Source organism: Gamsiella multidivaricata (assembly GCF_025024155.1).
Source record: "Gamsiella multidivaricata strain RSA 2152 chromosome Unknown BC939scaffold_1, whole genome shotgun sequence".
NCBI classification, from domain to species: domain Eukaryota; kingdom Fungi; phylum Mortierellomycota; class Mortierellomycetes; order Mortierellales; family Mortierellaceae; genus Gamsiella; species Gamsiella multidivaricata.
The window spans coordinates 860,301-871,675 of NW_026251709.1; the positions used below are offsets into that span (position 1 = coordinate 860,301).

General features: G+C 48.1%; 6 protein-coding genes across 6 annotated transcripts; 4 read left to right on the forward strand and 2 right to left on the reverse strand.

The window, feature by feature from the left end:
* Positions 1 to 542: 542 nt before the first annotated feature.
* BC939DRAFT_498200 (uncharacterized protein) lies at positions 543 to 1,028 on the forward strand (the record flags this gene model as incomplete). Its single annotated transcript, XM_051559783.1, has 1 exon — positions 543 to 1,028. The coding sequence occupies one exon, from the start codon at positions 543 to 545 to the stop codon at positions 1,026 to 1,028; it is 486 nt and encodes a 161-aa protein (XP_051417946.1).
* Positions 1,029 to 1,885: 857 nt separating this feature from the next.
* BC939DRAFT_6563 (uncharacterized protein) lies at positions 1,886 to 3,727 on the reverse strand. The gene is made up of 2 exons (XM_051561809.1): positions 3,441 to 3,727; positions 1,886 to 3,343 (listed from the first exon to the last, which is right to left on the reverse strand). Exons 1-2 carry the CDS (start codon positions 3,670 to 3,672, stop codon positions 2,136 to 2,138), a joined length of 1,440 nt encoding a protein of 479 aa, XP_051417947.1. The 5' UTR covers positions 3,673 to 3,727; the 3' UTR covers positions 1,886 to 2,135.
* A 1-nt stretch (position 3,728) lies between these two features.
* On the forward strand, positions 3,729 to 4,929 carry BC939DRAFT_6586 (uncharacterized protein). Its single transcript, XM_051561811.1, has 2 exons — positions 3,729 to 3,988; positions 4,663 to 4,929. The coding sequence occupies exons 1-2, from the start codon at positions 3,889 to 3,891 to the stop codon at positions 4,827 to 4,829; spliced, it is 267 nt and encodes an 88-aa protein (XP_051417948.1). The 5' UTR covers positions 3,729 to 3,888; the 3' UTR covers positions 4,830 to 4,929.
* A 184-nt stretch (positions 4,930 to 5,113) lies between these two features.
* BC939DRAFT_498203 (uncharacterized protein) lies at positions 5,114 to 6,126 on the forward strand (the record flags this gene model as incomplete). The annotated part of the gene is made up of 3 exons (XM_051559784.1): positions 5,114 to 5,272; positions 5,634 to 5,693; positions 5,785 to 6,126. The coding sequence occupies 3 exons, from the start codon at positions 5,114 to 5,116 to the stop codon at positions 6,124 to 6,126; spliced, it is 561 nt and encodes a 186-aa protein (XP_051417949.1).
* A 1,177-nt stretch (positions 6,127 to 7,303) lies between these two features.
* BC939DRAFT_498204 (uncharacterized protein) lies at positions 7,304 to 7,873 on the forward strand (the record flags this gene model as incomplete). Its single annotated transcript, XM_051559785.1, has 1 exon — positions 7,304 to 7,873. One exon carries the CDS (start codon positions 7,304 to 7,306, stop codon positions 7,871 to 7,873), a length of 570 nt encoding a protein of 189 aa, XP_051417950.1.
* A 207-nt stretch (positions 7,874 to 8,080) lies between these two features.
* BC939DRAFT_498205 (uncharacterized protein) lies at positions 8,081 to 9,820 on the reverse strand (the record flags this gene model as incomplete). Its single annotated transcript, XM_051559786.1, has 2 exons — positions 8,081 to 9,360; positions 9,628 to 9,820. The coding sequence occupies 2 exons, from the start codon at positions 9,818 to 9,820 to the stop codon at positions 8,081 to 8,083; spliced, it is 1,473 nt and encodes a 490-aa protein (XP_051417951.1).
* Between the last annotated feature and the right edge of the window lie 1,555 nt (positions 9,821 to 11,375).

An 11,375-nucleotide genomic window follows, 5' to 3' on the forward strand; every position in this document is an offset into this window, starting at 1 on the left:
TCATCCAGACCTTGCAACGATCTGATTGCTGCCCTTACGAGCCATTTGGGCTCCTGCACGTGAATGATCGCGTCGCGTCCACTTCACGACGCGAATAAAGGGAAAATTTCCGGCAGCTCGCTGTGCCTTCGTTCTTCTGTGTATGCTGTACATGTACAATGAAAAGAGACCATGCTCGCCCTTGTCGACCGACCACAGTAAAATACTCGAGATGTAGGGTCATATTCTTATCGTCATCTGGGAATTGTGCGTAGTCTGCTGTCGTATCCATAGATACCAGTGCTGCCGCCGGCGTCTCTTTTGATTTTCTTTTAATATGCGCACATGTGCCAAAGTCCCACCTTTAGTCTGTGGGCTGACGCTGCAAGGGAGCACGTTGGCATGGGAGTGTCGGTCAAGTGCGCGACAGTAGCCCAGAATAATGATAGGATTTAGAGTTGAGCCTGGAAATACATCTTCTTTCTCGCGCTACCAAAAACGCTTCACCATCATTTTTTTCTTTCGTCGTGCCTCTTCCTTTTCGCCCTTCTCAAGAAGCCAGGATGTTCGGCGCTTTGATATTCGACAACCTTTTGATCCTGAGCCTGCTATGCGAGCATCTCTCCGTCAACGACCTATATTCCTGCTGCAAAGTCAACAAAGCATGGAACACCGTCAGCTTAGCCTATCTGTGGAAGTCCGTCAAGATTGTCACGCCCGAACCTCGATGCGAGTGGCCACCTAGACCGAAAATGCAGCCTATCCTTCAGAACGCTCCACGCATACGGTCGCTCGATATTGCCAATACTCGAGTCCTGGACAAAATATTTGATCCGGTCTACACACCACCCTCGCCCTCGGATGATCCACCTGTCGTCTACACCACCGCCTGCACTCGTCTCGAATCCTTGACCTGCACAATGATGTCCCGGGCAGAGAAGGAGAGCGACCTGGATCGATTAGATTGCCCACAGGCATTGGTGGTCTTGATTGAACAAACCCCACGCCTTGGACGACTAGAACTCAGGAGCATGGATTTTTTCACTTGATAGAGAATACAACGCCATGCTGTTCTCGGCCATCGCAAAACATTCTTCGTTACCATGTCTCCAAATTTTGACAGAATCAGTCATCCCCTTGAAGTCTATCAAATCACCACCCGTTCGATGCCCCAGACGCTGCGGTCACTCACTCTCAAGCTCCCGTTCGTAAAGCGGGAGTGTACCAGGAGAAAATGAAAAATGCCTTTGGCGACCACCCATCAGAATGTTTACCACCGTGGGAACTGCAGCGACCAAACTCTTTACGGAAACTACACATAATTGGGCCGATGTTTGGGTTGGAGGGAACCGCTCTATTCCCTCTTCTCAGGAGCTGCTCCCAATTGACAGATTTTACCTGCCCCGAGATGGATCGAACCCATGCCATGGCCCCGGGGACAGTCCTCTGTGATCAATGCCCACAGCTTGCGGCTCTATCCACCCATCGGGACTCGGATCTGTCGAGGGACCTTAAGATCCTGATCATCGAGGCCTCCCCTGCCTCGACAGCGACAACGCCTTGCCGCCTTCGGTCTGTCGGTATCTTTGGCTGGATCAGGAACAGTGACAACCGTAACACCAACCATGTCACCTTTCTCAACGTTCAGCGATCTTGAGTCTACCTTGGAGCTCCTGCGAATCCAAGATTGTGATATCGAGCACGGAAGGCCCTTAATTGGGCTTGGATAAAGAGAGGTCGCCTGCAGAATCTGAACCCGTCATGATGCTGTCCGTGACAACAGCCTTCTCAGTCTTAATGGGTTTCTTGAGATAGTCAACGGTACGAGTGGCCGAAATATCAACGGAGAAAGCCTCTGACGTGGTCTCTCCATCCACAACACAGAAGAGTGCAAACTTTTCGGCCATCTTATGTTGATTACGAGCGTGATTGTTGGAATATTGTTTGAAGTGAGGACAACGTGCTTGAATGCGAGGTGTTGGAGGGTATGAAGCAGTTTAATGGGAAACCAAATAGGAATGAAGGGTATTGTGGGTAGGGCAAAACTATTGGTCGAGATCAATACTAACATTACCCATTTTTTATTTTACAAGGCACAATGCTGCGGTGTCCTTACTATTCCACCCACAAGTAAGGGCGAAGCCAAATTCACTTCGTTACACCACCATGCTGAGATTACTTGTTTTTTCTCTCATTACTCTGCTAGGCTCCACGTGCTTCCTGCGTGTTACACTTTCCAGAGCCTTCAGCGTCTTCAATATCAGAGCCTTTGCACGCCTACGGCCAGTTCTCGTCAACAGCACAAATAACAGCACAACCATCATCACCAGCGCTAGCAAGGTCCAGTATGGGTAGAACGCTATGATCCAGCTTGCATGGTGAAACTTGCGGAACTTGCACGTCTTGTCAATAGCCAATCGCTTGCTTGGATTAATAACGGTATCACCCTCAGTGAGATCGCGTGCAACTCTGCAAAGCGCGCATCGAGCACCTTGACCATCGGGACCCCATTGCACACCATACTTGGCTCGACTCGTCTGCTTACTACCATCTTTGCTCAACCATTGTGTGGTCGAATTGACAGGGAACCCCGGTGCATCAATGTCCCAGGTGTCGACAAACCATGGTAGCAACCGCCTCTTGTAGTCCTGATTGAACATTGCCGGTGCGTTGGTATACACTTGACGATTTTCATCCGTGTTATCGGTAGTGTGTTTTGCCCTGAATGCCAAGTACTCCTGATACGATTCATCGTCACGGTCAAGAGCCTTCAGATAATGTGCAAGCCGTTCCGGGGATCCATGGTCATCGTACTTGATAAGTGATTTCTCGCCTGGTGTGAATCTCGAGTAATCTTCAGGTCCATCCACCACAGGTACTGTTCCGGCTGCAAGCGCCCGCTCAAATTTCTCGGTCACATAGTCTTCGCAGTTGGAGTTTTCAAGTGCCAGATAAAACTTGTAGTGCGAGACCAGTTCTTCATCCGTCATCTCTGTCACACCATCCTTTTTTTTTGGCCACGCCCTGTTGGGCATGCATTTACCGTAAATGTCCACATCGATGTACTTTTTGAGCTGATTGACCATGAAGTGCCGTCCATTGTTAGCCTTGCAATTGCTTACGATCCACGCGACTGGTGCCAAGGGCTTGCTGTCTTGTTCGTGAAAGCCATGCTTGCGGAACTGATTCTTTTCTGGCAGAGTGTGCAGTGGTGGCCGGCTGACAAGGTTAATCAAAGCTTGTGGGTTCGAGCGTCCAGACGTGAAGTATGTTGCGATAAAGTCCGACCCAAAGTGGTACGTGAACTGGTAAGCAAACAGAGAGATATATTTCTGCTGGTACGCAAATGGCTGCGGTCTCTCGGCTAAGGCCAGCGCACAAGATGCAATCAGGATGAGTTAGAATGAGTTAGAGTGTATGTCCAACCGCCTCAATTGAAGGGGCGCACACACAAAACTTGCCTGTATTTAGCACCCACGACTTTTTGCTGTCGTGCACATCCTGCAATGGCGGTAGGTCCCTGGGGTTCCAATCATGGAAGACAATGACCTTGGCTTCATTGTACTTGCTGCGATCCAGGGTATGCCGGCAGGTGTAGGGTAGGCCACAGTCGTCTGTCATCATGCCTTCGTACCGGTCGGTATCGAACCACTTTGTCCACCAGATGATCGGGTATTCCTTTTTGACTGACATTGTTCCCAAGGTATTTAGACAGTAAGGAAGAAAAGAAGCTTAAGATTTTGTGTATTGACTACGAGAGTCCCCTCCCGGCACAATTTGGGCTCTAATTACGTCTTCGAAGTTCACTCTGCAGCATTTCCAAGCACGTTTACTTTCCCAGACTCTTCTATCAACTTCTAAAAGGTAATTCACCGACCCTAGTGTCATCCCGCCCAGAAACGCCATGTTATGAGTGGCCCCACTTCTTTCATTTCAGCAGATACGCTACGGGCTCTGCTGAGTGGGGGAGTGGCTACGATACTGGTTGTCTTCAGAAGGGTTCTACATGGCATGTGCTCTCTTGTGCGGCATGTTATCGTTCTATTTGATACAATGCCTGGAGGAACGTTGTTGAAGGCAGGGCAGGACCGCCAGAATCTTGTCTCTTACTCTCTTTCTCTCTTCCCTCTCTTGTAACGGGTTACGTCCGTCCAGGTGATGATCCATTCTTCAGAAAAAAAGGCTTCATTAACAACTGTCTTTGGATTCATCAACAACCCTTCAGAGCTTGCACCACCGCTATTTTTTATCAACTGACACTCCAATTGTTTACAGATATCTTTTGACCTGATCTAGAAACGAGGGTCAGTTAGTTTTTTCAAATCATCATTCCGCACAACGTTACACTCTCTGCTTTCACAGCATCGGCTTTCTCGGCTTTGTTTTTTTCTGGTGTGCTTGCTTTCCGAACCGGCTCACCTCTTCTATGAAGTCTGAGCGTCTGACATGCCCTACCATTTGAAAGAATGCAGTGTATTGCCCATTAGCCTGTGCAGCGACTCGTTATTTGTGAGAGGTTCGCTCAGGTGTTACTGTGGTTCTTCGGAAAGTATTGAGTACCGGCTGGACTCTAGCAAGGTCACGCGGACTTACCTGGGAGGCATCTTTGGCAGCCTATTTTTTTTTTTTCGTCCTTCAGTTATTGGAACATTAAACTAACAGGATGTAAGTTCTTTCCAATAGCGGCGATGAGTTTGGAGTTTGCCATCGATGTTATGACTAAAGATCTCGAAATGGAGGGCACTTTCGTCAAATTAGTCCAAAGGCTTTCGATGCAGAAGGGTTCTTTGCAGGATTCGACGACCATAGACGGGCTCAAACGATTTGGTGATCTCACGATTGATATCTAGCAGGTATCACGGCTTGCGGAGCGCGGGTCTGGCTCTTCAAAAGAAGTGGAACAGTATGGCCTACAAGAAACAACTGAATAGAGCGCGGGCGCATGAAGAGATTATCTTGAACTCGATGCACGAGCACCGGATGAAGATCCTTGATCACTCATACAAAGATCTATGTCACACTCTAAGGTATATTCATTGAATCATATCATATAATGCTGTTGCTATACGTATGGTAGGTTTACCTGTGTTTCACTGTCTCATTACACCTAGCATCAAACAAATCTGAGGACGCAATGAGTCAGACCGATATAGTCGTGGAACAGCAAGTGGAGATGGGCTCAACGGGCCAGGCCGACACAACTGAGAGTGATCATGTTTTGGCGGATGCATGGGGCCAGATCAACTCGACAGCAGGACAGCAAACCGCTGAGGATTCATCTAGCAGAAATATGGTAGGCGAGGTTGACAGCGTCTGCATACACAGGAGGCACAAGCGACGTCAGAGGTCCTATTCACGAAGTGAAAGATGCTCAAGAAGCGGGAGAGAATAGTGTGAGAATAATCAGGACGTTAATAACGTGGTGCATTCAATGAGTTTTTTTTTTTTTTTTTTAATGACTAAGCTCTTTCATTATATTTCATGTTGGGTGGACTTGGTGAGGATGTCGTGGAGATTGCGAGCTTCATCTTTGTATCTCTCTTCTGGACTGATTGGCAGGAAGAGATATGGACCTTTCAGGCGGTTACAGTATACAGCATGACGGTCTATGATAAAGGTGTTTTGCGTTATCTTCTATCCTCATACTCTTCTAGGCTGCTAGCAGGAAGAGGTGTCCATCCGGGTACACTGGGCTACTGGCAGGTGAACCCAAGGTAGGTCGGATGCACTGGGAGATTGGCAGGTGCATCCAATGAATTCATTTTTTATGGCTAAATCCATTGCTGTTTTCCTTTGAATGATAAGGCACATCAGAGGAAGGATGGTTTCCCCTCTACCTTACATCGGAAAGGAGGATGTCCTTCACAGGGCATTATCACCCATTCCTATTTCAGGACGCGCAAGGTAGCGGAGTGGAATTTGGATGGATTTCTCACCTCCATAGGACTCACGGAAGTAGCGTTTACATCGATACTGAAGGACATGTCACGGATCAAACGTTTGCCATCTGGGATTCAGATTTTTGCGAAGAGGCTGGAAGACTACTATGGCGGCGTCTTCCAAGAGGTCATTGAAATGGCGAAAAACAATGTCCGCAAGAATGTCACCGCGCGCGTTCAAAATGAAAAAGAACATCTACTGCTGTAGAGCTATGTGGATGACACTCTTGAGATGGATTGAACATTTCAATTCGCTCACAGCTCACAGTGCTAACAAGTCTACTGATTTTTTTAACATTATTATCTCCAAGTGCGTGTCGAACCGTGGAAAGTGGTCGAGGTCTTCACCATGGGAAGGAGAGTCAGTCATTCTGATGTCACCGCAAGCAAAAGCTGCCTATGGTAATTGACGATTCTCCCAACGCGAATGAAGCCATTAACTTGCTAAGGTTTTTGTTGATAATGGTTATTCCAAATTTTAACAGAGGAAAGAAGAACAGCAAGAAACGCAGCTTCGACTCCAACGACGTCAACGTCAAAAGGTTTTTTTTTCTGTTACTGTTAGCATAACTGTTGTTGTTGCTAACATTATCTCTTCAATTAGAGGTTGCATGTGGCTCTAGACGCGTGATAAAGAAGGTATGTCAGTCTCTTCCTCTTAGATTCAAGTGAGATAACTATTTAATTTCACCCGCTACTCTTGTTCAGGTATATGGCGTTACAAGGTGTTCTCGATAGATCGTAAACTTGCTCCCGTTATTCTGTTTCATAACCATTTTTGTGATTTGAAGCCTGCGCCTGTGTTTCTCTCGCGTGCATTATTTCAGGGCCAGCGTCTGTCCATGATTTCTTTGAGAAACCGGGTTCTTTATGGAGTGTTACCTACGCGTTTTGTTATCATGTCCCGTGGTCTAGTAAATATTTGATTACGGGGAAGAGCACCGCTCCAGAATAAAAGAACAAACGGTCTAGTTCCTGAACCAGAATCGCTTCTTCACGTATATATCTTGTATTGCATATCGCCTTCGTTTGGATCGTCACGGATCACACCGCGCTATCGACAGGTGCTGACCACCATCGTCAGCAGTCGACATAACGAAATACAATCAGCAAGGAATGTCAATCCTGATCATTCATCACCATTGCATCGTCAATCGCTCTTAATAGCCATTGTACTCGCCCCGCCAACGTTTCCTTGATCTCCGATCGTCTCATTGGGCATCCGTCATCGGCTTATCCTCGTGAAACGGCGTTATAAGGGCGCAACGACTCCAGAGGGGTGGACTTCATTGTCACGACTCCTCACCTCATCGGACATCATATATGCGAATTCCTTGCAAGCATGGGTGATAGCTTTATAACGATATGCTGACCTCCTGTAGAGAATGGTGGACCAGGACTCGGAACTTGTAGGATTTAGTAATGCGTCGATTGAGAAACTGTTATCTGGGCCGCAGAGCTGGAAAAAGGAAGAGTTGGCGTCATTTGGTGGTCCATCTACGGAGATGAATCAGTGGGTCTGTAAGAACATCGAAACTTTACATATCATTATGTGCGGCGACTCGATGAGGGAGGACGGGGAGGAAGAAGAAGGCGACGAAAGTGAAGGAATTTTGCAGCGGAAGCTAGAGATTTGGGAGATGCAGAACTTATTGTTTCGACGTCTGGGTCAGCTTACGCGTCCCAAGAAGCTGATGTTGGGATGGGAGATGCTAGGCCTGTGTGGCCGTGAGCCCGCCTTCTCCTTGCGACTCCGATCAGGGCTGAAACACTTGGATAAGCTGAAAGACCTGGAGGTATTCCACGTCTGCCACTTTGCGGACGAGATATGCACTGTTGAGAAAAGGATTGAAGGGACCGATGATAAGCCCTTGTTCGCGGGTCAGGAAGAACGACGCTGGATAAAAAAGCATTGGCCAAAGCTGAAGGAATTTAGGGTGGTCGCCTGGAGCTGAGCCAGGGATATCATTAAAGTCGTTTTGCGTATAGCATGGCTGCCAGTAAATGTTGGTCATTATCCAATGTGCTCGAGATAAAGATGCAATAAGTGTTCGTATTTATTATTTGTACAGGCATTTCTTTCGAATGCATGGTAGAGTCGTTTTTTCTTTCGTTCAATGCTTACGGCCCTCTTCAAACAACAATTCTCCTTCATGAATTCTTTACAACACAATCGCTACTACAGATCCCTCCAGGCCTTCTTCCTCGCCCTCGCTATTGGCGACTCCCAAGTCTTTACGTGTCTGGTCCAGTACCTTGGCCACAGCAGCTGCACAGTTCTCCTCACCCTTCTCCAATGCGCTCGAGACCAGGCGTGAGAGCTCAAAGTCCGAGATCAGTGCCTGGTCGTACGGGTTGGGCTTCCCTCCCGCATCCGTGCCGTTTCTGTTGCTGTTCGTGGTACTATGTGCCGTGGTGTATAGCAATCCACGGTTCACCAGAATCAGCAGCTGATTCGATGCACGCTGTGGGTCTGGATGCGAAGGTTTCCTCGTCTCGAGCACGAACCGCGAAATCCTGGGGTCGGCGCTCACGTATGGAGGGTCGCTCAGATTGTTGATCCCAGCCTCATCCTGTGACCGACCTGACATAGAGCCTTCGCCGTTGCTCTCCTGTTGTTGCTGACCACTTCCCAGGGCCTGGTCGATCTTGGCCCGAAGAGACTTTTCGACCCAGGTCGCCACCGAGAATCGGGCCTCTTGCTCCAGCTTCCAGTCAAGGTCTCCAAAGGCCCTGGTAACAGGCAGGCCCAAGAACTTGCCGTCCTTCGTCAAGAAACTCTCGTGTGCCCCTCCTATTGATGCTCCGTCCGTGTCCACGCCGTTATGGTCGTGCTGTGAAGAACCGTTATGTTGCGTCAAGAACTGCTCCACCGTCAATGCTCGTTCCTTGACCTCCGAGACCACCTTGCGATATTCCTCCGAGCCCTGGTACCGGACGGAATGCTCGTGTGTCTCTGGTGGGTTTAATCGTTGAGCTGTCCATTGACCCTGGGCATCAAAGCCTGCCAAGATGGCAACCGAGTCACCCAACTGCGCCAAATATAAGTCGTGCTTCAAAACCGCATCATTTGTCTCACTTCCTGTTGTTGTAGCTGATGATGGTGCGGTATGCGGTGCCAAGAACCCGACCAGTGCTGTGGACCCTGTCACGACCCTCGCAATCACTTCCTGTGTCTTCTTAAGTTCTTCCTCGGACGGAAGCTGGTCCGCGGTCTCTGGCTGGGTCAATGCTACGGTGATAGCTGTCGCCAGCAAGAGTTCATCAAGCTCCTTGAACGTCGACTTGAGCGTGTCGACCACTTGTGTGGGGTCAATCTTACAGGTGTTGGGGTTTTGATGATGATCATCGTCCGAGTGATCGAGCTGGGTCGAGAGCGATTCGTCCAGGATGGGGACCAAGTGCTGCTGGAGGTATTCGGCACATTGTGGGCCGAGGTGTGCTAAATAAATAATTACACAAAGGGGTTAAAATAATCATTTATAGCGGGGTGGATGGTGCGTGCGCATTGTCCGTTGAGCATTGGGCTGAAACGGCCTTGCTTTGAATATTGTATCGGAGGGCACATGAAAGTAAACGCGCCTCTGGCAGGAATGAATCCACTGCTGCATGAGAACCTTAAATATAGCGAAAGAAAAAACTGGTGGGAAAAAACAAGAGAAGAGGGAGAGGGAGAGTGGGTGTATGTGTATCAGCTGAGTTCACTTACGATCATACAGTCCAACCAAGAGGCCACCTTCGAAGCCAGTGGGCTGTACACTAACGCGGCCGTTGTGATCGCCACGGCTGGCTTCTGAGGAAGTGACAGGAGCCTGTCTCACAAAGCAGTGGACTCTGGTTGACGTGGCTGTGGGGATCACAGTAACGGTTGTCACCGGCTTGTTGAACTCGGGTACAGTCATTTTGTGCGGTGCTATGGGATGGTACAGGGCCGCCTTGCTGCTCAGTCGTACGATAGACTGGAGATGGACAAGATAGGGCCTGAAATATGGGTAGAAAGTGAAAGGGTTGTGTGCGGCTGAGGACGTACAATGGTACGGAGGGCAGTGATATGGCAAGGAGGTAGAGCGAAGTGAATTATTGAGGGGTGAAGAGCGGAAGAAGGGGATGGAGAGGGGGAGGGGATAGACAGTTATATAGGCGATTCTTTTTGTGTTGAAAGAGGGCCAGTAGGTTTCCGGTTATTGCAGGTGCTTGAATGCAGAGATGGAAGTATTGGATAAAGAAGCCCTTTTCTACGCCTTTTTTATTGTTTGTTTCCACTCTACGTCCCTGGATTTGTTTGTTGTTGTTTACTGTAGTCGTTGACAAACTGCATTGCAGAGAGCTACATAGTCTATACTATTGTTCTATTGCCCCTACTATAGACTACTGACTACTTTATCATAGATTGCCAGGATTGCATGGATGTGTACTAAGATATTCTACATGTACCCTGCACTGTCTCTGGGAGAAAGCTCTCCAATGAAAGCGGTGGGGGGGGGAAGAAGTCGTCGCGCCTTGAGAGCACAGGACACGCAGAGACACAGGCTGGCTGGTAAAAAAATAAAAAAATAACGAGGGCAGGGCACCATTGAAGGCGACAGAAAAGGATAATTAGAGACGGTAAAAGGCAAAAACGAAGCGCTTTCGAGCTGTGGTCCACGAAAAAGACCCGACGGTAAACCCTTCTTTCAGTTCATGCACGATAACAAAATAAAATAAAAATGGATATACTGAATACTGAGACGAATTTAGAAACGAGGCATGGCATTTACACGGTCTACATTCCATCAGGGTTCCACATCCTGGGTGCCCTGATCCAGTTACCCATCCGCCCATCTGCATACATATCTCTCGCAGTTGCCTAAAAAAAATAAAGAACCAAATCGCCGACAAATTTTAGGGCGTTGAGAATGCTACATGGAATAGCCAGTCATCCCTTCAAAGAAGATAGTAATGTAAAAAAAATGGGCGCCTTGGTCCAGGGTCATAACGTTTTGTGTAGTTGTCGTCAGAGGCAAGTTGCTGAGTGTCTATTCGGGAGATCATTATCGGCGACGTTTTGCCTTATACTATGTTCTCGACCATGCCAGAACTCTATAAACCAATTGACGGAGACATGGCGTTCCTGACACGCTTTCATCAAGTTTATCTTTCCATTACAAGGAAAACGCGAACGTGTCCTGAACCAAGAAAAGAAAAATCTTTCTTCCCCGCAAATGAAGAAAAGGTGCTTAGAAACCACACACTTCAGCTGACGCAGGCTTTGTTTATTGTCCAGAAGAAAGACCTACTCCTCTAATGTGTAATTTTTTTTCCATCGACATCTCAGCTATGCTGCTTTAGTCCATCAAAGGCTTGTCCGGAAGCTGAGAAAAAGAAAGAGGATGCTACTGGGCAGGGATGGTTTAAAGCCTTGTGATTCCCGCCCAGCGAACTTTGTGTTCACGAAAGAGGGCATGATCCTCTTTTCTA